This window comes from Lissotriton helveticus, chromosome 8 (genome assembly GCF_964261635.1).
Source record: "Lissotriton helveticus chromosome 8, aLisHel1.1, whole genome shotgun sequence".
NCBI lineage: Eukaryota > Metazoa > Chordata > Amphibia > Caudata > Salamandridae > Lissotriton > Lissotriton helveticus.
The window spans coordinates 946,286,848-946,314,353 of NC_136069.1; the positions used below are offsets into that span (position 1 = coordinate 946,286,848).

The window sequence follows — 27,506 nt, forward strand, 5'->3', positions numbered from 1 at the left end:
ATACATGACAGTTCTTTTTAAAAAAAAAATGTTTGTTTGTAGTCTCATAGTTTACTTCTCATTAGGAATCCTGCACCCTGGGATGCTCACATTGGTGATATTAGGATTACAGTGTTGTTCCCCCTATCTTATCTTAGTTGCTGGTGTCAACCGACTGGTCTGTCCTTAGTCACCTTTTATCCATTCTAAAATGGCGCCCGCTCTTCTGTGATTATGGAAAGACCCTAAGTCCTATCTATATTTCACTACTCTCCTGCCTTCCTGATTGGCAATACCCCATTAGATGCAGATCTATTTCCTGTATCTTGTGGAAAACGTGTTTTCCACCTTTCCACCCTGGACTGTCACTTGCCATACAGTGGATCGATAAGTTCACAGTGTACAGACCATTGATGCAAGTGAGTCTATTTATTAGCGCCCGGGCGCAAATATTCCTGTTATCGAGTAGACCCCAGCAGTGTGCCCGTTTAATTAAGACTGCCTCCATTTCACTTACATAGAAGTGTTTGTTGGGGGTGGGAGAGTCGACGTTTAAGGGACTCGTCTCAGTAGTATCTTTATTACTCTACTCTATTCTTCCCATGTCGTGTTCGTATTTTCATTTCGGAGGCCCTCCGGTATTAATAGAGGCACAAGCAGTGGGCGGCAATGTAGTCAGATTGGTACAGTTTCCCCATTCTGATATATAGCTATGTGGCAACCCTTTGCTTCTTTGGATGACCCGTGGCTTGCTCTCATACGAAATATCTACCTTTTACCGTAGGCAGCCATAAAGGCATATCTCTTGTTGGCAGTATATCTATTAAAAGTGGAGACGGCCATATGTCTGATACTGCTGAGTTGTTTCCAGTGCCTGGAACTTCATCTCTGATTACGTTAAAGCTGTATTGGGTCACCTTCTATATAGACCCTATCAGCATTAATGATATCATTTTGTTAATAACCTGTTGTATCTCTGGTTTTCTAACACAGACCCTTCCACATTGCTTATACATTCAATTGTTTGAGAAACCCATCCTCTTGTCTTCCCTTAAATGGACCTGAACCATTAATGGGTTCTACTGTTCGAAGTACAAACAGACACTGTTTGGATATGAGGTGTCTTAAACCGGGTAGGGCGTATGTAGGATCTTATAATGCCTATAGGACTTTTCCCTTTCTTTTCTTTTTTGTCCTCATCTCACCATTACTGCAAAGTCAGGCCCCTTCTATAAACACTTTCCAGCCCTTGGCCTGCTGCATACTTTCGCGGGCCCTTGCCACTGCAGTCTAGACCAGATCCCTGGTTTATGACTGTGCCCTTGTTTAATCGTAGGACCGCTCATTAGATTTTCTATCTGACCCTCATATCGACCCACCTTTGGAAATCAGCCCAGATTTTCTTTTCCTCAGCCCCCCCAGGTCTACAGACCATATCCATTCGGCAACTATAACTCACTCCTTGAAGCCAATCCCCTACTCTTGGAGGTATCGGGTCTGTCTATCATTTATAAATCCCCCTCCTAGCCAAAAGCAGCAAGTAAAACAGCAAGGCATGCTGCGGCCAAGACTGAACTTTTCTGGGAGAAAAGTCCAAACCCATTTTTTAAAGCCAAAGTTAGGCTCAGGATTATATTTGTCCTGAAAATATCTCTGACCACATTTTTTACATCCCACCAGAAAGCTTTTATCTCTGGGCATGTGAAAAAGACATGTTGGTCATCCTCTCTTAAAAGCCCACACCAACAGCATTTGGGGGTAGGTTCCTGTACAAACCGCTGTGTTTCGAGGATTCCAATACAGTCTATTGTTAGTAAAGAACTGGTTACGCTTTAAGTTGGTTGGTTTTAGCACTGAATAGAGTAATTTTAGAGATCTTTCTCAAACCTTTTGTGACTTGGTCCCATGAAGACCTTCTTCCTAGACAGAAATTGAAGGGGGCCTTCAATTTCCTATCCTCGGTGTCCTGCAGCTTCCAATACCACATAGCTACCGCTTTAGCCTTTGGAGATCCATCCTGCAATTCTAACTCAAATTCCCACCTCCCACCTATCTCCTTCGAATTGGCTGCAAACCAAGACAACAGCTGAATATATTTAAATCTATAAAGGGAGTTCTGGGTCTTAGCTGCTAAGACTTCCCAAGGTAAAATGCCCTGTTTTGTTAATAGCTCCGCCCAAACTTTAATCCCTGCTCTCCACAGGGGAGCGCTCAACCCCAGAGAGTCCCAGAGTGGTAAAAAATCTGAATAATAACCCATGTCCATTCTCCTCACCCGAGCCAGAGGAGCCAAACAGCATTCAGGACCTTCAAACTGACCTTTAAAAAAAAAAAATTGCTTCAAATTTTTACAAAAATTCTTCAGAGCCACACTCCCTTACCATCTCTCCCAGCACTGCCCTACATGTTGAGGCTACTGGTTTACTCAGAAGCATCCTACAGTTTTTTAACTGGAAGTCCATACAGTAAAGCTTCAAATCTGGGATTGCCAGACCCCCCTTCTCTAACCTGCGCCATACTTTTTTCTATGCAAGCTTGGCCCCCCTAGATGCCCATATGAAACCTCCTATTTTTGCCTGAAAATTACATTACAGAAACTGGAAAAGTTATAGGAATGCAGTTAAAAATGTACGTCTATTGAGTAATATTACCATCTTGACTAGATTGACTCACCCATATATTGTCAGCGGGAGGTTCCTCCATCTAGAATGAAAACTGTCCTCCTCCTTTACCACCCTCTCCAAATTATATTTCAGGATAGCCTCCAAAGGGTGTGAGATCATGATACCAAGATACCTAATCTCGCCTTGCACTTTCCCCTTCCAGCCTGGTATATTCCTCTGACTTCGAATTATTCACTAAATATCCTGAAAGGTTCCCAAAACCCTCGGCCAGGGATTCCACCCTAGGAATAGTACTTACAGGGTCTGAGGTGTAAATTATTAGGTTGTCTGCATATAGTGCAAATCTATTGTTGAGCTGCAATGCCATGAAGGGAATAACCTGACCATCACTCCGCAGGAGCTGTGCTAATGGCTCAATGTAGATATTAAACAATAATGGGGAGAAGGGGCAGCCCTGCCGAGAACCCCATGCCCCAGAAATATTCTCAGTAAGTGAACCATTAAGGAGGATCCTGGCATTTGTTTTCTCATAGTGCCCATGTAACATTGAGACAAATCGAGAACTAAAGCCCTTTACCTCCAAAAACCTCCCACAAATAGGCCAAACAAACCCTGTTGAAAGCCTTGACTTCATCCAACGTGACAACAGCCAAAGGCAGCGATAGGGTCATGGCAAGATCTATACAGCCTTTCAGCTGCTCAGAGAGCTCATAAATATGCCTCCCCGTGACAAAGCCCTTTTGATCTGGATGTTTAAGTTTAGGAGCAAGTTTTGCCAATCCTCCTGCCAAAATGTTTGTATAAACCTTATAGTCCGCAGTCAGGAGAGATGTTGGTCAATATGAATCAGCCTTCCTGGGATCCTTTGCTGGTTTTAAAATCAAAACGATTGTGGTTTCCTTCCACGAGTCAGGGCTCCGTACCTCCTGCTGATATATCAAATCAAACAAAGTCTCTCAGACTGAAACAATTTCCTCCCTGAAGAGTTTATACACTTACGACAGGCTGGCATCTGGGCCTGCCACCTTCCCATTCTTGCTGCGTGACAGAAACCCCTTAATTTCCTCCTGTGTTGTCCGCGCCTCCATATATTCTTTTCCTTCCTTTCAAAGCACAGGGAGGCCCATGCTCCCAGCCACTCCCTAAGTGTATGGGGGTCCGGAAAAGTATCTTACTTGTACAGTGCAGAGAAGAGGGAGACCAGATGGCTCTGCATCTCCTCAAGTTTGTTTGGAACTCCCACTTGGAAGCTTACCACCAGCTCCTTGATCATGTTTTTGATCTCTCCACTCACGCCTTTCAAGCCAGCAAGGCCCCAGCTCATTCTCCATACTCAAACTGCCTCATAAATCCTGACAGGCACCTTTCCCTGCACTTAGAGTCAAGCTTAATTTTGTACTTTAGCTGTGCCTCTCCTAACTGTTTTAATAGCATTCCCCTATCAGTTAATCCATTCTGTGTCTGTAAAGTAGTCTCCAACACCCTAATCTCTTGCTCTAATTTGGCCAATTCTGACCTCTCTTTCATGTTCTTCAAGTGTCCCTGACTGATTAATACCCCTGAATAAAAGCTTTAAATGTGTCCCACGCAACTCCTGTGGGGGCTGAGCCTACATTATCAGTAAAAAACTCAGCAGTGGCTTTTTTAAATATATGGGCCAGCTCACTATTCAATAGGATAAAGCGCTTCAGGGTCCACTTTAAATTCGGCTTATACCCAGGAAGTTGGAGCGACAAAATAATAGCTGAATGGTCTGAAATATGTCCTGGGAGATGGTCTATATCCCTAATATGTGCCTCCAACCCCCTATCGACAAAAAAGTAATCTAACCTGGAAAAATGCCCATAATTTTTGCTATGAAAGGTATATCCTCTCTCCTGACTTTTTAGATAGTGCCAAGCATCCACCAATCCAAAATCCTGAAGCATGATTCTGAGAGCCTGTCTCATCCTTTGGTGCCTTAGCCCCCTCCCTCTGGGTTGATCTATCTAAGATGGGGTCCAGCAGAGTGTTGAAATCCCCCCACAGAATTAGGGAGACAGAGAACTCTGCTAAATGTAGTTCTAGGTCCACGATATGATGGCGGTCTTCCACATTTGGCCCAAATTATCCTGCACATGTAAACTCAAAACCATACCTACTCATCCTAGCTAAAGCCCACCTCCCATTGCTATCAGTTTGGGAGCGGGTTATCTCTACCCTGAGCCCTTCCTCATCAAGATCGTGACTCCTTTACAGCACTGACCTTGATCAGTCACCACAAAACTCTCAATCCAAACATGTCTAGTGAAAAGCTCCCTGCTCTCTCTTGCTACCAAATATGTCTCTTGCAAGATCATTATATGAGCCTGGCTTTCTTCCAGATACCTCAAAACCACTCTCTGCCTGGCTTGGAACCGTAAACCATTCCCAGTCCATGTTAAAAAACATAAAACATACACTTTTACCACCACCAGCCATCATTTCCTTGTTTGAGTCAGTCCGTAGCTAAAGAAACGAAAACCTACTTGGTGACATTGAGGACATTTGTTTGATTAGATTTTCCCTTTCTTAATTTATATGTGGTAATATACACTTGTCTGGGTGTCTGTCCTATCAAAATACGATGTTGATACTTTTCATATTTTTTCTGTTTTCGGTTACGTATTTGGCTGTCATTAAGTGGGTTGTACATTGGGGTAACATTATACGAACACACATTTACTGTTTTAGTTTGTCGTTTATCCTGAATATGTAAGTGGCTCAAGATAGGCCACACATTTTTTGATCGATTCTCCTTTATCCTGCCAGGTGTTCCCTGGTATTCGTTTCCAATAAACCTCCCCCTTGCACCTTTGTAGGTTTATTGATTTTAATTTTGGCTGCGCCCTGAAGAAGGTTGACCTCAGAGACGGGTCAATACCGATACGCGCATCAGCGCTACTCTACAACTGGCCAGACATTTAATTAATCGGAGCAACATTGGATGTAGAAACTCTGTGACATGTACCAATTGAATGTTTAGAATAGGAGATGTTATTGCATGAATAATGTCATTCCTGGTCTATACACACAAAGAAAAGCAGTCCTTGTGATTGTTTTTTATTGATTTGTGAATTTGAAATCTGAATGATTGAAGTATGACATTGATTCAGTAAGATTGTTTTGTGTGAGAGTTACTTTTGAGAAAGTGCGTGGGGGGGGTTGTTGGTAATCTAGGCCCTAGAGATCTTGCCATACAGTAATGTATATATCTTGGATGTTTTTCCATTATCTTTATTGTTTAAAAAGGCAACTACTTTTTATGTGATGAACTAAAATGAAATAAATTAATTCATTTCTAACTAAAGATTGTATTATAAGAACTGTGGGGTTTTTGGTTCCTGTGGTGTGCACTGTGACAGTTGTTTTCATTTTTATATATTATGTAACACTCAGCAAGGAATAAAAGGGGAAATCTTAGAGGGCTGTACCTCTCAAAGTCCAAGGGAAAAGTGTCCAACATCAACCCATGAGAACACTAGTTAATACCACAAAAATCTAGTTAATACCACAAAAATATTCTGCGTAACACCCCTTGTTCACACAATCAGAGGCTTCATTGACCTTTCCATTCAATCAATGAAGGTTGATTAAGTGCAGATACTCACCGTAAGGGTCACCAGGCGCTGTGGACAGGGAGGGGGGTTGGGTTGCACAGATCCTGGATGTTCATGTTGATTGGTCGAAGAGCCAGGTCTTGAGGTCCTTCATGAACTTGGAAAGTGTTCGGGTCTGTTGGCTGTGGAGAGGGAGAGAGTTCCATGCTCTGGCCACGAGGAGGGAAAAGGAGCGGCTTCCTTTTCTGGACTTCTTGAGGCGTGACACCGTAGCCAAGAATAGTTGGGCTGAGCGGAGGGATCTTTGGGGTGCGTGGAACCTGAGGAGGTGGTTCAGGTAGGCGGGTCTGGCATTGTGGAGGTCTTTGTGGGCATGAATGAGAAGCTTGAAGGTGATTCCCCTCTCAATGGGTAGCCAGTGTAGGGTCTGCAGGTGTTTGGTGATGTGGCAGTGGCGCGGTAGGTTGAGGACTAGTCTCGCGGTGGCGTTCTGGATGTTCTGGAGTTTGCGGGTGAGGTTCTTATTGATCTTTACTTATAGTGCATTGCCGTAGTCCACTCTGCTGATGATGAGTGCGTGGGTAACCGTCTTCAAGTGTTTTAGGGGAATCCAGTTGAAGGTCTTTCGTAGAAGGCAGAGGATGTGGAAGCAGAAGGTAATAGCTTTGATTTGGTGGTCCATTGTGAGTTCGGAGTCCAAGATAATTCTGAGGTTGCGTGCGTGGTTGGTGGGGGAGGGTGAGTTCCCAGGGTCAGGGGGCCACCAGATGTCGTTCTGGGCATCGGGTGTGGGCCCATGATGAGGACTTCGGTTTTGTCCGAGTTTAGTTGTAGGCTGCTGTTCTTCATCCACTTGTCGACTGCTTCCATTCCTTCTTGAATGTTGTATTTGGTGGTGTTCATTGGATAGGGACAGGATGATTTGGGTGTTATCTGCGTACGATATGATGCTGAGTCAGTGGAATCTGGCGATGGGTGCGAGCGGAGCCATGTAGATATTGAACAAGGTGGGGGATCCGCAGGTGGTCGGTGTGGAATTAGAGAGGAAGCTTTCTCATGTTGTGAGCTGCAACATTAGCAGACTCTCCCAGGGCTAGTCCAGAGAACAACATCGTCCTTGGTCACCAGCGACACGTTGATACATTACTGCAATTTATGCTCTGGTTCTCCGTGTTTTATGTTAAGGTTTTCTTCTTCGGCTCTCTATTGCTAGTACAGAGTTGCATCTATTCTCAAATTAACAAACCATGTGAGCATATCTGCAAGGGAAAAGACACTCAAGCAGAAATTAAAAAACTCTATTTTATGCAGGCCTTCTTGAGTCAATGTTAACGTATAACTCAATGGTGCACATTAATACATGTTAATTGTGCACGTACAACTACAAATTAATGACACATGTCAGTAGATAAATTCAACATTTGATTTACATTGCACTTTAAGTAAATGTAAAGTATCTTTGAATTCACAAATAAAAGTGTGACTAAGAACTACATTATGAATCCCAATGCGAAACATAAGTGCACACGTTTACATAAATCTTTCTCGTTTCTAATGTGAACACATTTTAATAGTGTGAAAATTAGTTTATCCAAACTCCAAATACTATATTTAATTTTTAATAAGGTTTAATAAGGTATATGATTTTCTATTTTTACAGTGAATTAATTTCAGTACGGCATTTAAGTGCAACATTTTACATTAATAACGTTAGGACACACAAGTGAGGAGTTCTAAGTGCAGATATATACTTTATATCTGTGATGTATGAGGGAGGAGCCAAACTTTCGCTACTCCAGCAGCGTGGCTCAAAGTGAAAAAAAACACTATAGCGCAGTCAACTCTGGCCACATGGTGTTTTTTTTTTTACTTTCAACCATGCTGCATGGCAGCTGCGCTGCAGTTTGATATGGAAAAAGAAACATTTACAATGCTAAATAGCTTTACTTTTTGGCTTTGTCAATGATTGCCAAAGTTAAAAAATAAAACATTTGCACATGGCCAACATTAACCCACGTCATAGTGATTCTTTTTTAGGTCGAGCCTGGGCAGTGCGTGCGCTACTCTTCGAGGCATGCTATATTGGAGTATAGACATGAAGCCCCGCACACTCTCCGCCATATTTATCATTGGCTTGTGTCATTATCCTTCTTAAAAGCTGGGTTCTGATTCCTTAATAGACTTGTTAGTCCTTCTTTAGTACCGCCTTGTCTTCATTGGTAACCTCCCATGAGGACAGGCCCATTTACTTTGGTTGTTACACAGTATGTCATATTTAATCTATAAGCACTATTTTCTTTAATGCGTTTCACCTACTGCAGACACTACATACTTTCCTACAGCATTCAGAGCCTCGTGCATGCTTTCACTGGGCACTTTCACAAAAAAAGCATTTGTTTGTCAACTTGACAAACAAATTCTTTTTTGGGTAAAAGCGCCCCATACTACGCTTTTACTTTAATATGGGTTGCAGACCTTTTATTTAGACACTGTTCATCTAAAGAAAGGGGTGTGGTCTCTAGTAACATGAAAGTACAGCATGGGGGGCTTGTAAACAACAAGCATTTGCAATGCAATAGGTCTTGCATTTAGAAACTTTGATCTATTGGTATTGTAAATGACAATGCCTTTTATTATTACAGGTTATTTTAAACACATAAATAAAAGGCATTGTGATTTACAATTCGAATAGCTCAAAATATCGCAATTTCAAGACCTATTGCATTGTAAATCCCATTTTTTTTTAGCAGCCGGACTGTTGTAAAAAATAGTTAAAAAAACACTGACAAAGCCAATAGATCTTGCATAGGCGCGTCCTATTGGCTTTGCCAATGCTTGTCACACAAGTTAACACTATCTGGGAAAACATTTCACATTGTTAGAAATTGTTCAGCTCCCAATTACGGGGACAATGTACAGAGAGGAGGCCGTTCAACCTCTGAAATGGCCTTCCACTGTTTACCAACACATGTCACTGCAGATTTAGGGGCATATGTATCAAATACCGTTATTGCGATTCTCAAATAGCGATTTTTAGAGAATCGCTATTTGAGAATCACAAAACGGGATGTTATAAAAAATTCGCAAATATTTTGCAATTCCTTGGCTTTCCTTAATTGCGATTAGCAAATTGCAAATTGCAATTGAGGAATACCTTCCCATTCTTTCCTATGGGCTAGGAGGCCCATAGGAATGAATGGTAATACATTCTCAATTTGAGATTCACAATTAGAGAATCCCAAATTGAGAATGCAATTTCAAGGGTGCCAGGGTGTCAAAAGGACACCCTGTTGCACCCCTGAAATAAGTTTGTGTGCACATGTGGCATACATACATGCCCTAAGGGCATGTATGTGCACAACATGGCGCTTTGGAAAATGCAAAAAAGTGAATTTTTCAAAGAAACCGCAAATTACCACCAACTTGAAGTTGGTAGTAATTTGCGATTCCTTAAGGCCAAATCACACTTTTTCTGTGCCTCATACATTGCATTTAAGGAATCGCAATTTGCGATTCCGTAAATGCAATTGCAAAATTGAGAATCGCAAATTTTGCGATTCTCTAATTTGCGATGCCCTTTTGGGATGATACATCCCAAAAGGCCTTTTCCCGTTCGTAAACGGGCCAATTCGGAGAATCGGCCCATTTGCGAACGGAAAAATAGCTTGATACATATGCCCCTTAGTAACTTTGGGCAATTTGAGTTGGAATTTTTTTTGTTAGAATCTGTAAATTATGTATTAGATATTGGATTATGTGGCAAATGCAGATAAACGATACTCATTCAAAAAACACCACAGCTGCTAAATCACTTAATTTAAGTGGCTATGCTCTTAACCAACTGCTCAAAGATGGTCAGTGCAATTGATTATGCTACATTTACTCCTTGTCTTCCCTACTAAATTTAGATCCAATGGTCTTTTTGCGAAAAGTGTTTGAGGGGGGTAAAACAATTTAAGGTAATACTTTCAATTTAGTCATGCTTTAAAGGACCACAGACTCCAAATTTCAGTTTTGTGAGTTTATTATATGGCCAATAATAATTGAATATAAACACACCTCAATATCAGAGTATATAGGTACATAAAAATCAATACGGAGCTGAGTCTACGAATACAATTCATTCTGCACAAAAGGCATAATATGATGAACTCCAATATCAAAATGCAAGAAAGAATATAAGCTGAGTCCAATTCTCTTTTCATTAGTGAAGAAAACAAAAATATCTTTCCCTACTTTGCTCTACTTGGAGATCCTACCTATTTCCCTGCTATCCTATCCCAAAGGTGTCAGCACGTGTTGACTTCCTAAGAAGTAATCACGTCAAATGGGTCTGATAGCTTAAAGCTATGGAGATCATTCTAAGATGCTCCTTCTCTTCTGAAAATAAGCAGAAGTCTCTCGAATCTGTCCCTGCGTATCATACAATGAAAATGTTCAACCCACAATACGTCACATGGTACTTTTCCATTTGCAACATCTTCAGCAAGTTTCCACAGAAGCTTTAATTAAATTGGGTTTTCTTTCAGTGGCCTTGGTTTTAAGATAGGCCAGACACGAAAGGCGTCCTCCCTTTTCGCCTTCCAGCTTTCTTCAACGACATTCCGAGTATCTCCTTAAATCTACTAATATCAAAGTCGAATTCCTGCACCTGCAGTAGGGTGAGAACACACTGTCTTCGGGCACAAAAAGGATTCATTTAATTATAATCCTTGAGCAACCAAGGAGAAACAAAACTCAAAACAACTTGCACTTTGGGCTTACAATGCAGGCAATTTAAACTAAACACAAATTACATTGCATGAGTATAATCTCATCCTGCACATTATACATATAGGAATTATAAGTTTCTTTAATACAGACAAAGTCCTACTTCAATGTGTACACTAAATTTTAATGCTAATATAACCTTGAATAAATGCATCTTAATAATCACGAAACACTGCAATTTACAAAAATACATGTGAGTGCGTTTAAACCATGAGTATAGTACACCCATACCATTTAGAGTGCTGTAAGCGCTCTATCACAAGAAAATGTGACTATTTCTCTTACATTTCCCATTTACTCCATGCTTAAGCGGAGCCACAAGCTTGTCATGATGAGATTGGATAGGTAAATGTGCCTTCAAGGGATTTGCTAAATATACACAGTTGGATAATTTGATATCTTAGTCAAATGCAGAAATAGTGATTTATCTGCCTAATGTGCTATTCAACAATGATTTGAAAACAAATTCCTTTTGAGTATAAGAATCAATCTTCGCAAGAAAATAACTTATAATAATAAGCAGCAAAGACACGGGTATGTCTTAAAAAATATAGTCAATTTTATCTTGTAAATTCATAAGGGTACTCAGAATAATACAGACATTGAAATCAGAAGGCGGCTTTTATAGTGACTAAACCTTCACAATTCCATCTCTAGACACTTTCTCAAAATCTAAATACAAACAAATTCAAAACAGAAAAGTGTCTTTGTCGACGTTTCGGTTTCTCAGGCTTGCGTAGATGAGACCATCCTCAGGACTATGACTTATTGTAAACAGTTGACCCCTGTAGTCCACAATATTATTGTGTGTCTAAAACAGCCTGCCACGATGGTCGAGCCATATATAATGGCCTTCACAAGTAAGGTCCTTAGAGAATCAAGTAGACAATTTCTTTTCAAAATTTTGCCGAACCAAGTCTTGGTGATTAATTTGTCCATATTAGATGCAAACTCTGATGCCTTGGAGTCTGTGATCTCCAAGCGTGAAGGGCACAAAGGGGAGCAGTTGTGTCCTCATCGAAGAGGATTCTCTAAAGACCTTACTTGTGAAGGCTCTTTTGGGGAGAAGTTGGAGCAAGACTGGAGCAACCAGGAAAGCAAAGGAATTCAAGATTGGTCTTCAGGCGGGCTCACTAGCCAACGGACTAGGAACCATAAAGACGCGTCAAGCAATATATGCCTCCTACAAGAGTCCCACTTTCTCAAAAAAGATTGGGGCAGGATGCGATCTAAATGGTTCAACGACAGGTGTTTAGAGGAGTACTGACAACGTTTGGGCCCAGTAGCCATTGCACCCGCAGCACCATTCATACCATGACATGTTGTCTGCAAGGGAACTGCACTTGTGACTGCCTGTTTAGTTTTAAATTTTAGCAATATTCTGGGTTTAGTGGGGTCCCTAGAGTTGGTGGCCCCGGTGCCACTGCACCTGCTCCACCATTCAAATCAAGTCCCTTTTAACTGCAAGGTAACTGCAATTGTGACTGCTTGTTTAATTGTCAAAAAAAGCAACATTATGTGTTCAGAGGAGTGACAACCTTTGGGTCTAGTGCTACTGCACCTGCTGCACCATTTGCAGATATTATGAGTTCTTTTCGCCTGTAGTTGTGAAGGCACGTAAGGATATCCTGTGGGGAGCCAGGTGCCGATGAGGGGCAGGCAGCTCTATGCATGTAGTCCAGCTGGACGTCCTTTCAATGGTTGGTGTGCCGGCCGGGGCCCTAGTGACCACAACAAAGAAGGGAGAGCAGTCTCCGGTTTAGATCCTTTATTCTGTGCCTTGTAGATTCTCAGAAACTTTTGACAGTGCGGCAGCATTAGCCGAGATTGAGATTGAGCTATATGTGGTAAATGCAGGGGCTACTACTGTGGCTGCAAGTTTAGACGCTTAAGCTGGGCTCCCCCTTGTTGTACCGGTCCTGGTGGGTGTGCCCAGCCGGAATCATTCAGTGTCAATGTGTTGCCCGGCAAACCCTGGCTTCAAGTTAATGGCGGGATAGGACTCCTTTCTGTAGCTGCTGAAGGGCCAAGGTCCACTGCTGTATAGCCGTTTGCTTGTTTGGGGCTACTCCGATGCGCACTCAGCAGAGATTGCCTAGTGAAGGGCCATAAGGGCTTGTCTCAGGGCCTTGTAGTCAGCGACCTCCACTGGCACCGTGTGTGGAGGTGCAGGCCACTGGTGATGATCTTCTATGGTGCAGCGACGTAGGAGGGGGGGCAGGACCCAATCCACCGTTTCTCTGCGAGACTAAAAACCCCACCCCGGTCAATTAGCGTGTCTCGTACCTACCGGCATTCGCTGTTTCTCTGTTAGGGCTCCGGATGGCCCGGAGCCTTCCAGCTCCCCGCTCGGTGTCCTCAGCTTCAAGAGAGCCACTCGCGGGTTGTTAGCTCCTGGTCGATGCAGGCACTGGACGGGCACTGGTCGTTCCCCTCAAGCTGCTCTCTTCTATGTTCGAGGCCCGGATGGCTTACCGGGCCTCTCACTGTGCCTTCCTATGTCCCTCCTTGTGCAGCCACGCCCCTCATGGTTCCGGGTCTCTGAACCCACTTCCCCGCTCACTCGGCCTCAGCGACGGCCATTCTCTTCCATCTTACTCTGCTCTGTCCGGACTTTGGGTGATAACGGGGTGGCAGCCTCTGTCTGCTTGTCGCACTGCCTCAGGCCTCTCGCCGTGCCTTAGGGTGATTCTCTCCTTGCAACCGTGTTCCCTCGCAGCTCCGGGACCCCAAGCCAGCTGCTCCGCTGTTGTGTAAATATGTCCGGAATCGGTAAGTTTCCAAAGTAGATTTATTGAAGTACAAAGTTTACAGGCCAACACCTCTTTAGCAACTCGGCACAGCTGCTGCTACAATGTGTTGCTGCTCCAACTGATCACCGATGACACATGGAACATCCATGTGTCATCAGTGATAAGACACGAGGCAGCTCGTGACAATTAAAGTGCCAGTACAAAAACACAACATACGCTCATTCGGCCTCAGCGAAGCCAGCTCTCCGCCATCTTGCTTCCGATCGGTCCTGACTTCAGGCAGTCACCTGGGCGGCTTCTGCTTATTGTTTTCAATCCGATCGCAGTCTCCAGACAGCCCAGTGCTTCCCAGCCGAATGTTGGTGTCCCGGGAAGGTTAGTCCCCCAGGATCCGCCTGCTTGTGATTCAGCGTGGTGGAGCAGCGCAGAGGCGCTACTGCTAGAGCTCCATTTTTGACACGCCCCTCCTGATTTATTTTACTTTCTGAACTTTACCAGCAGCTGACTGACATGCCCACTGAGCATGTGTATGGCGAGTTTCAGATCAATATGCTCTCCATCCTCATGTGACCTGTATACATGTCAGTTGTCGTAAATAAGTTGAGGGCTTGAATTGATTTCAGACCATCAGCTAACGCACAACAGTAGCAGCTGATAAAATGGAGGACAGTTGGTAGTAGTCACTAAACCCAAGACCTCCTTCTTAGTTTTAAATGGAGTGCAGTTTATCCATTTGATTGTTATTGGTCTAAGTAGAAAAAATCTGTGATAATGTTACCAATATAAGTAGACATTTTGCCATATTCCAAACACTACTTAGCTTCTGACACCGGGTCATAATGCAAAATGAAGCTTCCTTATCTCACAGAAAATCATGGACTCACGCTAAATGGAATGCAGCGGATGGGCTGTTGGGGGGCACATTTCAGGGGGCCCCTAAAGTAGGGGCTATTCTGCACTGAATGGGTTGAAGGAGCCTGCGTTAAGCTTCTGTGCTGACATTATGCTTGGGTACCACTACATTTCAATTTTACTGCACAGCTATGTTCTATTAATTGCCATTGTGCAAAGTGAGTAAAAGATTAAAAGGACCAGGTAATAATCGTAAATATTAGAAGAGAACTCTTGATATTATGAGTTTGCTTAAATGTGGCTTTGTAATTCATCATTAAATCAGAAGTTTTGTTGTGCTGTTTGACTTTATTTGTTAAACATTGACCAAAATATGTTTATTATTCTTTTCAGATTTGGACCTAACAGGCATATTTTTGTTTGCCATCTTGACTCTAATGACACTGGTTGCAAATTTAGTATTTGTGGAAGAAGTTCATTATATCTATAAAAAAATCCCGTCCTCCAAAAGATCGCTCTTTGTTTGGGTCAATGCAGCAGCCCCAGTAAGTGCATAGAAACTAGAAAATTAAAAGCAACTATGTGCCTCTATTTTAGCTTTATAAAGCATTTATTGACCAATCTTTTTTTGCCCTGAAAATCTTTTTCTAGGTGATTGCGGTCACATCATGCATCGGGATGTGGATTCCTCGAGCGGCCATGTTTACTGATTTTACTGCAGCGGTGTATGTATATCTTACTTTTAACTAGCATATATATATATATATATATATATATATATATATATATATATATATATATATAATCCATAAATATCTTTATCTCAAAATAATACATTATATAGTTATCCTTCATCATGTGGGGAATTAATGTCGTTTCTGTAAAATATGCCAATGCCAAGTATATTCTCAATGGCTTTCTTCATCAGGCTTAAAATATTTTTAGCTACGTCACAAAATGAAATTGGATCATTCAAATCACAGTGAGTCACTGCTTTGAATGCAAATCTTTTGCTTCTGTTTTTGCGATATTGTTATTGTTGATTTGTTGAGGTCTGCACTCGTTGGGTAGACATTGATGCAGCGGATGTCCCTGTACTGAAATATTTTAGTATAGTCGTCGTACAGGATCCTCCACTGGTCTATGGGTCTTTGATTGTAGACTAGAAGCGTATGAAGGGGCAAGCATTAGCAACACATTTCAGTTCAATTAATAAACCTTATTTCGATTTTTTTTTTTAAATCACAAAAGTTAAAATAACAAAATTATTGAGACCAGATAGAACAATGCAACATGTTTCTAAAACAGGAAACTTGTTAATTAGCTTGGTTAGAAATGAGCACACTGGATATTCTTAATAAAACAATAAAAAATAAGTTAAAAAAGCTCTAAAACACACCCATGGTAGACCGCCTACATAGAGAATCAGCCTTCAGCTTTAAATATTCAATGGGGCATCATAACAGTACAGTAAAGTGCATGGTGCTATTTTGAAATTTGATAAAACATTAACAATTACCTGTACCACTTTTCAATCCATCTGATAATACATACACAGCCCAAGAACTTTGCTGTAGCGATCACAGTAGGACCATCCACTGTTGTTTTAAGGATTCTAAAAGCCTCACTACTGGACCTTGTTCCCTGGTTAGAACATATGGGTTTCAACCAACTACATCTGGGTTTACAATTAGCCGGACAGCCGAAAAAGATATGATCCAGTGTTTCAGTCCTGTCCGGACAGAAGGGACAATTGCTGGTGTTTGAATTTGTGTTACACCATTTAGAGGTGAAAGCATTTGTAGGTAATGTTCTCACCCTGAACTGGTGGAATAGTTTCCTGTCTCTGGTTGATGTAATTAAATCCCAATACCCCTCATATTTAGGTTCATAAAAGACTCTAGACAGAGTGGGACTAGAAGAGGCAGCAAAACGTTTCGTATTATTCATATGCCAGTAGGCTGCCTTTAGCTCGGTTTTGCTTGGAAATATGCTTCCGGCTGGAGAGGTCCTCATCCCCAACTCATAGAGTATATTTTTGACACATCTAAACCATAAAATGTTCCTGTTTACATCTAAATCCCTGACTTCTAAAAGAGCCAGGGCATAGTGTGAGAGCTCAGGAGTCACCCAACGTCTCCTCCAATATGCTACTGGCCTATAGTGTGCCACATCCCTGATCGAATGGCATCCCAAATCCAGAAAAGGGGTACTAATGGGGTCGATTGGGGAAGGCCAATTAGGGACCTTAGGAAATTATTCTGTCCCAGAACTAGGAAATCCAAATTGGCATATCCCCACAATTCTGCCCCATACAGGACTGAGGCGCCAATTTTGGTGTTATATATCTGTAACACAGGAGCTATGGGTTTGGTGTATGAATGTCTGTGCCCCTTGAGCAAAGCACCTGAAGGTTGAGCATGTCTAACAGTAAGGCAGTCTATTTGTGGCTTCCAACTTTGTTTTCTGTCTATAGTTACACCCAAGTAAGAAAAGATCTCTGTTTGTTCCAAGGCCCCTTCTTTCATTCTAACTTCGCCGATGACTTTTTTAGAGTTATGTAGTACCATGTACTTAGTTTTGTCAACATTGACAATAAGATTATGATCCGCACAGAACTCCTCACATCTTTTGAGGGCATGTTGGAGGCCCTGTCTCATCTTAGACAGAATAAGAGTGTCATCGGCGAACATTAGTAGATGGATCCTAGTCCCTGCTAAAGACGGAGCATCTGTGGGGCAGTCCTCAAAATATTTCACTACCCCGTTGATGTACACTGAGAAGAGGGTGGGTGCTAGAACGCACCCTGTCTCACCCCCTTCTCAACCGGAAATGTTTCTGTGGTACTGCCCCCCGCGTCCCATCTAACCTGAGAATAGTTGTCCGTATGTAATTTGACGAAAAATGCCAGGATATCCAGCGGCATACCCAACTTAAAGAGAGTACACCACATCTTAGGGCGCTGGACCAAGTCAAATGCTGACTTGAGGTCCACGAAGGCTGCATAGATAGTGCCTCTCCCCACTGTTACAGTGCACCAATAAAAAAGAATAAACCTTAAGACCTGGTCTACTGTGCTGGTGCTTGGCCGAAACCCCGCCTGAAGATCGGAGAGGATATGACATTCCTTCATCCAAGCCTGGATTCTACCAAGCACCACCCTTGCCGACACCTTTTGAATACAGTCTTTAAGGCTTATGGGCCTGTAATTTCCCAGTTTCGAGCGATCCCCTTTTTTAAAAATGAGAAGTATTACTGCTCCTGCCCATGTACTGGGCATCGATGCTCCCTTGGCGATGGCATTCACTAGGAGCTGAATATATAATGCCCAGGTGTCTAGGTCATGGAGGAACAGATCAGCAGGGATGCAATCGGGTCCAGGAGCCCTGCCTTTGGGGAGCAGAAGAAGGGCATTTTCCACTTCGTTCTTGGTTATGTGTAGGGTTGGGATGGGGACGGCATTACAAAAATATCATGGGCGTCTGAATCGCATGAGAACTGGCCTTTGTAGTGTAGGACCTACTGTTCATGCTCCACATAGTTAATAGGAACTTTTCCTGGGTCCCCGCTCCCCCACTTCACCAAATGCAACAAGGCTGTCATATCTCTCCCTGAGCATGCTTTGAGAAGATCAGCCCAGTGATTTTCATCCCAGACCCTTTTGGCCTGCGATTACACTACCTTAGATGCGGACCTCTTCTCTCTTATGGAATCCCTATCTTTAGTCCTGATTGCTGACGCTAGGGTTATGTAGGCAGAACGGCAGGAGGAATTAGACCAGGCGGCAGCCTTGTGGCATGGGGTTTCTTTGATTTTTTTATTTTTGGTAATACATTTTTTTTTTAGTTCATTAAAAAGGTGCTCATGGACCTGAACAGTTCTGTGAATGTGTGCTTCCTGCGCAGCATCACCCTGGAGAGTATCTATGGCGTTAGCAATCAACCTATTTATTACGTTCATGTGCTCTACTTTGTTGGCCTCGTTAGCCCATTTAAGACGTTGTGTGTCGTTTGTCAATTGTGCCTCTACAAAGTCTACACGCGATATCGACGCTTCTCCACAATTTGGATGCAAGTGCCGTAAGAAGAGCAACAAAGGATTGTGGTCACTTTCTGGTCAATCACAGACCATCATATCTAGTAAGTTGGGCCAAAACTCCTTATTAATAATAAAATAGTCTATATGACTAGTACGTTGCCCACTAATATATGTTGGCATCCCAATTTTGTCTGATCTGGTTCGCCCGTTGGCTGCTCTCATCCCATGTTCCACTCAGAATACTTTAAGTTAGAGTGCTGCACTAGACCACCTTGTTATTGCAGAAAGATCCAAGGGAGGGATCAACCACTTTTCGCCCTCCTCTATATTAAAAGTCATGTCCTGGAAATCCAGGGGTTCGAAAGTACAATTAGAATCACCAGCTATTAATATATTGTTCTGACCTCTTTGGTTTGTTAGAAAAGTGTCAAGAAGTGCTACAGTATTTGAGGCCTTCCCTCCTTGCAAGCCCCTGGAATAGAGGTTGATGAGTAGGAGATCTGGAAGATTTCCCTGGTGTAACCTAATAACGAGAATGTCCCTAGAGTCAATGTAAATCTCCTCTAGCTTATGTTGGTGACACTGTCTAACCCAAGTTGTCAAGCCCCCTTTGGGTCTACCCCGCTGACCCTGTTCAGCGGTTATAGAGAAGTTTATATAGCCTGGGCTAAATACCTGGTCCACAGCCCATGTCTCTTGAAAGAATAGAATATCTTGTTCCTCAATAAGTGAAGACCATTCGATGGAGGCTGTTTTGGTTACCAGTCCCGCGATATTCCAAGAAGCTAGTTTTGGCCCGGCAATGTCTTCATTGGAAACTCTATTTCTTACTTGGGGGCATATGCCACACCTTATCGCAGAGGAATCAACCTCATTTGCACTAAAATTATCTACGGGTGCCATCCCACAATCAGAATCCCTGCTACTTCCAGACGAGCCTAGGTTTGTGCTCAGTATTAACCCATTTGTTGTGTGTGAAGGTAGAACGTCGCTTGGGGTATGGCCTAGTACTTGATCGCCCTTACCTAAGTCTGCCAATTGGGATAAGGTCTTTTCAGAAGATGATAAACAACTCAGTCAGTCTGTTTCTTCCAGATTAGAAAGAAACTCAAATCTGTTGTAAATGGGTACATTGTAATCATATGATCCCTGGGCATGAGATGTGGCCCTAAGAGTGCCCTTTCCGGTTATTAGGGTAGGAACATTTCGATAAAAAAAAAAACCAATGGTAATATACTAACGCTTTCCCCACTTAATTGCCTTGTCCCAGCCCTATCTAGGATGGTTTTCACAATCAAGGGGTACCCAAAGTTCAACACCACACAATCACCTCTACTGGTTTTTGGTGATTTCCCTATTCATGGAATTCTACGAATCATTTTGAATTCCTGGAATAAATGGCTACCCAACCCCTGTTATTTAGCAGGTGGGGTGCCTTATTCCTAAGTGATGCCCAATGCTCCCCGGTGCTGGGTTGTAGAGGAGGCACGTTAGAGAGTATAATAGTGTATGGCGTGACTTCCGGTGGTAGATTAAGGGAATCATATGACCTAGCCAAACCACCCCAAGTCGTGCCTTGGTCTTTTCCCCCAATTGGTTCCCACGTGGGGCCAGCCTTTGCTGTGTTAGCAAGCATACTACGGGGTTTGTAGAGGGAGCATGCGCTGCTGTATTTGTGCTGGTGCCAACGTCAATGGGAGGCAAGTGTGTTGCAGCGACTGTTACCAAACTGGATACATTGGGGCCGCTAGCGGTTCCATTAGATGGAGTGGGTTTTGGAAGAAAAAGTTGTTGCTCAGTTTTGATCAATCTTAAGTCAATATCTGACAGCTTAGTTAGTAAAGGGTTGAGCAGTACTGCAAGTTTTTCTTCAAATTTGACTAAGATACGGTCTTCGGGGTCACTAGACACATGACGAGAACGGGCCTGTGTTCTGTTATCTATTGGACTGAAAGTACTTGTATCTACAACCACATGTGAGCTGCCTTTATTGCCACAAGCTGCCCCTCTAGTTTTTGTCACTTTGCTAGCCTGATAAATAGTTGGTGGCAGTGCACCCGCTTTCCTTTTCTTAGCTGTAATGGTGACAGCGCCCTCCCTTGCCTTTCCCTGAACTGACCGTTGCTGGCGTGTAAGAGTCTTGGCTGGAGGGGAAGGAGTAAGGATATGGACACTAACTGAGGTGGATGGGTCATTTGGTAGGGATAATGGAGGCGTTGGGGCCACTTGCGGCATGGAATCAGCAGGTGGATCCGGGATTAACAAAGGGCCAGCCTGAGGAACTCCAGTGGAGGCTCGTCAGGGATCTAGAGAGAGTCTCCTTTGGGTGAGCTCAATTTCGTGAATAAGACAGACTCAGCCCGCAGATGAAATGCGTTGAGTGTTCCTACGACCCCTGGAATCCCTTCCCCCTTACGAATGCCCTTACTCATGATTAATTGCTATCAATGAAATACAAATACTAAGAGAAATAATACTGTCAAGAGGGCAGCCGTTGTAGTTAGAGTTCAAAACCACTGACCAAGTCCTTGGAGACGCTGGATGGCCGATGACAGAGAGGTGGCCCTCTCCTGCCTCCTCCTGGCTTCAACGGGTGCGGATGGGCCCGCCCTTGGCCTGGGCAGAGCCCGGGCACGCCCCGCTCGTCCCGCACTGCGGGAGGCCCAAAGTGTTTTTAAGCCCCTCCAGGTGCTTCGGTATGACGCCGGTGGTGGGCGCCGGCCAAGGATGCTGGGATTGGTAGTCCTGGTCGACCCGCGTCAAGTGCGGCGGGAAGAACTTGTCTGCATGGGCAGCGTGCGCAGCATAGCAGTCCTCGCGGACTGGTGGCAGGTAAGTTCCTCAAAGACGAGCAACCAGCAGTTTTCCAAACAAAACCCCACATTTCAATTATAGGGAAACAGATGTAGCTCCACCAAAACAACAGAGGGGATGGTATCCAAACCATGAAGGTAAATGAATTGAAAATACACAGCACCAGTTTTCGTAGGTCAATTTATCCAAAAAGCATGTATATCAATATAATTATGTAATCTAATTTCGTATATTATTAAGAAAAATATGTAAAGTATGATGAAATAGAGAGAGCAGAATAGGAAACAAATTGGTTTCATAAAGACATTTCCCTATTCTAAATAAGGCATTGGGAGTGACAATGGAGAACTTCAAATAGGAAGGAGTCCGCATTGGAAAAACCAAATTAAGGTTTAGGGGAAAGGCACAGGTGCTCAATCATGAACTTCAACACCCTGGGCAAGGAGAATCGGTACAAAAATGTTTTCTCTCCGCGAAGTCAGGACCGCTTCTGCTAAACTAGTCTATGAAACACACAATTAATACTAAGTAGAAGTTTCTGGAAGTTCGTCCCTCCAATCAGTAGACAATGGTCTCTGGGAGTAGATAGACGCCCCAAGTTTCCTGTGTCAAACAAAGAAATGTGCATCTGTACTGCCTTGAATTTAGCAACAGTCCAGTTTGCCTGATCCAAGAGGCCCTCTCCCACCCCACGTACTGCATGTACATGGCAAAGTTTCACTTAGACTGTCTCACTCTAGTATAACAGTAACCAACAGTAAACAAGCACCTATTCTAACTAGCGAGTGCTCCGTGATAAAGCACCTGCAGAGGGGAAAAGAACATGAAACATGGAATGCAATTTATAAAGAAATAATTAGAGTGGCTCAGATCTACTAGCAACTCATATCAACATTTAGATTAGAGAAAGATGGCAGCCAACTGGATACAGTTAGCTTTGTAAATACATTGATTATAATTATGTACATATGTGGCTTACTACAGGTAAATGCAGCGCACACAAGTTTATATCGTTATCGCACAATGAGTATGATTAATGTATAAATGCGTGGAGCACTAAATTGTGCTGCTTTAGCCCCCCCATGACTAGAATAGTCATCACACAAAACATCAACATTTCTGAGCCCAGCTTCCAAACATGTTGTCTTTTGGTGCTTGCATTTAGAGTTCTCCAACTCCTTCATCTCATCCAAAATTCTACACTGTTATTCCTCCAATTTAACTTCTTCCCTCTTTCTCTTAGTACCATTTGCCTCAAATGTCATCCTCTTGGTCGTCAAATATCAAATGCCTTCACCATAGCAAATAAAAAATTTAACAAACACCAGCAATAAAAATAGGTCTTAATATAGTGCCTAAAAGTCCACTACCAATACTACTAAGCCAAGTGCCTACCGCAGAAAACACTTCAGTTCTGTTGACACTCCAGTAATATTCTTCACTGTGGCGCAGAGGATAAGGAGCCCATCTGAGAATGGGACCTGATGTGATGGCTTTCTTCAGATTTTGGAAGGCCTGTAGGGCTTCAGGGGGTGGTTGTAGCAGGTGGTTGGATTTCACACTCTTTTTGAGGAGATCAGTAAGGGGTGAGGAGAGCTCAGAGTATTGAGGGATGAAACGCCGGTAATAACCGAGGAGCCTGAGGAAAGCCCTCACCTCTTTTTTTGTGGTTGGGAAGAAAGTCTGGGTTATTGCTCTTACTTTTTCCTCTTGTGGTTCGATATGGCAATTCCCTAAAACATAGCCCAGGTATTTGACTTTTTGAAATCCAACCCTGGACTTTTTCGCGTTGATATGTAACCCAGCATCTCGGAGGGCCTGGAAGACAAGCTGACAATGCTGGAGGTGGGTCTCCCACGTGGGGCTATAGATGATGATATCATCTAGATAGGCCGATGAATAGGCTTGGTGTTCCGACAACACCCTATTCATGAGTCTCTGGAATGTGGCCGGTGCCCCATGCAAGCCAAAAGGTAAGACAGTGAACTGAAACAAGCCAGCTGGAGTGGAAAATGCTGTCTTTTCCCGGTCTTGGAGTCTTAGAGGCACCTGCGAGTAAGATCAAGGGTTGTGATATACTGAGTGTCACCAAGCCTTTCAATCAGCTCGTCCACACGTGGGAGAGGGTAGGAATCACATTTGGAAACTGCATTGACAGCTCTAAAATCGATGCAGAATCGGACAGAGCCGTCCGGTTTCGGCACCAACACAATGGGCGAGGACCACTCACTCTGGGATGGTTGTATTACTCCCAAGGCTAACATGGTTTTGACTTCTTTTTCTATGGCCTCTCGTCTGGCGGCAGGGATGCGATACAGCTTTTGTTTAATACCCTTACCGGGTTGAGTCTGTATAGAACGTTCAGCCATGGAGGTACGGCCCGAGGTCAGAAAACAAAGAGGTGTATAGTAAGAGAGTGTCCTGCAGTGCACCTTTTTGTTCTTCTGTGAGATCTTGGTTGTATACGAGCTGGATTAGGGTGCTCTCTTCAGTTTTGGGATTAACAATGTGGAGATCTTTGGGAGGAGGACCCAACCACTTCTTTAAGAGATTTATGTGATATAGCTGGGTTCTCCGGGGACTGACTTGGACGTGGTTGATGTTAGCCCGACCTTTTGTACGATTCTGAAGGGGCCCTGCCACCCTGATCTTATTTTTGGCATACTGGAGGGGTTGAGGATCAGTACCCAGTCGCCTACTGGAGGTGCCGCCATTTTTTCCCATTTATTGTACAACATCTGTTGTCTGGTTTGGGCCTTCTCCAGATTCGCGTCTGCAAATTCTCTTAACTTCTGTAAGCGGGTGCGTAGGTCATGGGTGTATTCTAGAAAGCTCTTTGTTTCTTCTTCCTTCTCTTGCTCCCAATATTCTTTGGTTATTTCTAACAAGCTACGAGGTTCCCTACCGTATAAGAGTTGAAAAGGAGAACAGCCTAAACTGGACTGGGTCTGGCTACTCACAACATACAGAGCTAACGGGAGGAGCTTATCCCAGTCCTTCCCTTCTACACTCAGTAATTTCTTTATGGTCAACTTCAGGGTAGAATTATAATGCTCACATAAGCCATCCGTCTAGGGGTGATACACCGACGTTTTAATGTGCGAGATGTCGAGTGACTTACAAACTTCTCGTATCACTTTGGACACAAAGGGGGTCCCTTGAGCTGTGAGGATCTCACGTGGGAAACCAACCCTTGAGAATAAATTCCAGAAGTTTGTCGCTGATATTTTGGTTGGTAGGGGCACATAGGGGAAACGCTTTGGGATATCTAGTGGCGTAATCCACTACCACTAAAGCATAAAGGTTGCCCTTCTTGGTTCGTGGTAGTGGACCTATAAGGTCCATGCCGATTCTTTCAAAAGGAGTTCCGACTATGGGAAGAGGCTGTAAGGGCACTGGGTGTGGTCTGTATGGGTTCCCTTTTTGACATATTTCGCACTCTTGACAGTATCGGGTGACGTGCACAAATATGCCAGGTCAATAGAAGTGACGTAGTAACATCTCTATGGTCTTCTGGGCCCCCCTGTGGCCCGTGAGCAGGTGGGAATGTGCAAAAAGAATAACTTGTTCTCGAAAAGCCTGAGGTACCACAAGTTGAAGTGTATCACCTGCTTTAGCTGTCCTTTATAGTAGATCATTTTTTAAATGGAAAAAATTAAACACAGGATTTTGGGAAACCGGGGTTTGTCGGGCATGATCCCATGCGGGTTGTAGAGTGGGGTCGTTGTGCTGAGCATAGAGATAGCTTTTATTGGAGAGCCAGGGGCCTTGTGTGAGGAGTGAGGGTCGTGGTGAGTCGGACGTTTTCTTGAAGTCAAGGGTGTTAGTCAAGAGTGTTAGGAAAGCAGGATTATCTCGGCCTAAGATTACCTCTTCGGGAAGGGTGGGGAGAACCCCGAGCTTGGCTTGTAGGACCAGCCCATTTGGTCTAAAAGGGCTTTTACAGGGACACCTCCCACATGCAAACTTACATAGAATCTCTGTCCCATTTCCTCAGAGTATAGGATGGATCGTGGAACACATCCTATATCCATTGGTTCTTCATGTGCTTTCTTTCTGGGGCAGCCCCTGGCGATGTGTCCCCAATCCCCACATTCAAAACACTGGGGACCCCTTACAGGTATAAGCTCCGGACGGTACTGCCTTGTCTTCAAGGATTCAACCTGGGCCTTCATGGGTTTTTTCTCTGGTTTGGTAGTGGGAAGGGAAGAGCGTGCAGGTTTCTCAAAGTCCCAGGGTAGGGTACGGGGTTGTGCTCTATAGAAGGACGTCGCCATTTCTACAGCTTCCTCGCCGGTCAAACCGGTATGTTGTTTGAGCCAGCGCTGTATAGTATAAGGCAATGCTTCTATGAATTGCACCAAATAGATGCGAGACATAATTTCCTCCTTAGTACTGGTTTGGGGTCTTAACCACTTGTCAGCGGCTGTTTTGAGCTTAAAATAAAGGGTTTTCGGATTATCTGTGGTTGTACCTCTCTCCTTTCTGAATCTAATACGTTAGGCTCCGCATTGATACCAAGGTGGTCTAAGATAATGTCCTTTATTTCTTGGTATGGGGTGTGTCCATTCGCGTTGTCCACCTGGTATGCTGCCTGGGCCTCTCCGGTAAGAAGAGGAGCCAAGAAAAAGGGCCATTTGGCTGCCCTTTCAAAAATTTAGAAGGAACGCATCAGGATCCTCGCCCACAATGTACTTCTGTAGGGAAATATTGGGACCTGAGCCAGCACGGACTTGTAATTGGGTGGTGAGTTGAAGGCGATCATCGGCAACTTCCTGCAGTCTTTCTGCTTGATTCGCCATAGTGTCTCTAAATAAGTCCCTGTCAGCCTGGGCGGACGTCATCTGTTTTTCAGCAGCCCACTCAAGCTTCTCCTGACCACGAATCAACTGTTGGATGAGGTTTTCCTTGTTTGTTTAAGGGAGGCGCTCTATCCCTCTTCTGACACCACGTGTGGCACAGAGGAGAAGGAGCCCAGGAGACAGAGGTTGGTTTGCACAACAAAAGGTCTTTTATTATCTTTGGGCAGGTTTCCTGGACATAAAACATAGACTGAAAATCAGGGAAAAACAGAAAAAATGTTCTTTTGTGTCTCTCTTGCCGCAGAGAACAGGCTTTAAGTAGGAGGCCTTGATTCTTCCAGTTCCTGAACTCCGTTGGATAGGTCCACTCCTCCGTGGTTCAGACAGCGATTGGGAAAGGGAGAAGGGGGTGGAACAAAGAAAAGACCTCCTAAGGAAACGTTGTTCAGTAAAATAAATAGAAAGTGGGAAAAGGGAGTGATGGAGCAAAAGAACACCCGACCGACACCAGTGATGATTAGTGAGATTCAGGCGCCTTGCATAGACTATGCGTTTTAAACAGTTTTCCCGTTAGGGTGGCTTAGCGGGTGTCCCGCCGCTCCCTCCCGTCTTCCGTATACCCCAGGCGGCCCCCAGGCGGCTCCGTACCTGTGTAAGCCACGACCCTCCGGGGCCGTGGCAGGTTTCAACGTTGTGCCGGAGCGGGTCCGGCTCCCTCTTTTTTGAGTCCTCGTTCACGAGTCCTTCCGCCTGCAGGGCTGGTTGCTCCGGTTCCCCTCCTGGGTCTGCCACACTACGTAGTCCTCCCAGGCTGGGCGTCATGAAGAAGGTCTGTACTTCAGGTTCCACCGGTGCGGGCGGGTGAATCCAAGGCGAGCACGCCAACTCCTCCGTCGTTTCCTCTTTGAAGGAGGAAAAGTCAGCTGAGCAGGTCACGTGATCTGCCGGAGAGGCCAGGAAAGCCGATGCCTTAAAGGGATATCGCTCTTTAGATGGAGGAGTCTGTGAATAGAGGAGGGGACAGGGTGACAGGTAAGGCGGCAACTGTTCATCGGGAGGCTGTTCCTTGTCACATTCACCTATTTTCTAACCTCCTTACTTTTGTCCTAGATGTAAAAACATCATTGCTTAACTTTTAGCATCTGACACAATCCACCCTCTTTTACATGTAAAATATCTAAAGAAAGTCTGTTTTGCAAGACCATGGATCTAATAGCTATTAGCTCAGTATCAATAGCTGGCAAAACTCAAGCTGTACTAGTTGCAAGCTTATTCACTAATGTTGAAAGCGTCCGA

General features: G+C 43.8%; 1 protein-coding gene across 1 annotated transcript in view; it reads left to right on the top strand.

Moving 5' to 3' along the window:
• LOC144773031 (organic solute transporter subunit alpha-like) overlaps nucleotides 1-27,506 on the top strand; it is a 782,029-nt gene that overhangs the window by 311,590 nt on the left and 442,933 nt on the right. The window contains exons 2-3 of the mRNA XM_078657799.1: nucleotides 14,950-15,101; nucleotides 15,208-15,281. Of these exons, the coding sequence (XP_078513925.1) occupies nucleotides 14,950-15,101; nucleotides 15,208-15,281 (226 nt within the window). The remainder of the gene's footprint in view (nucleotides 1-14,949; nucleotides 15,102-15,207; nucleotides 15,282-27,506) is intronic.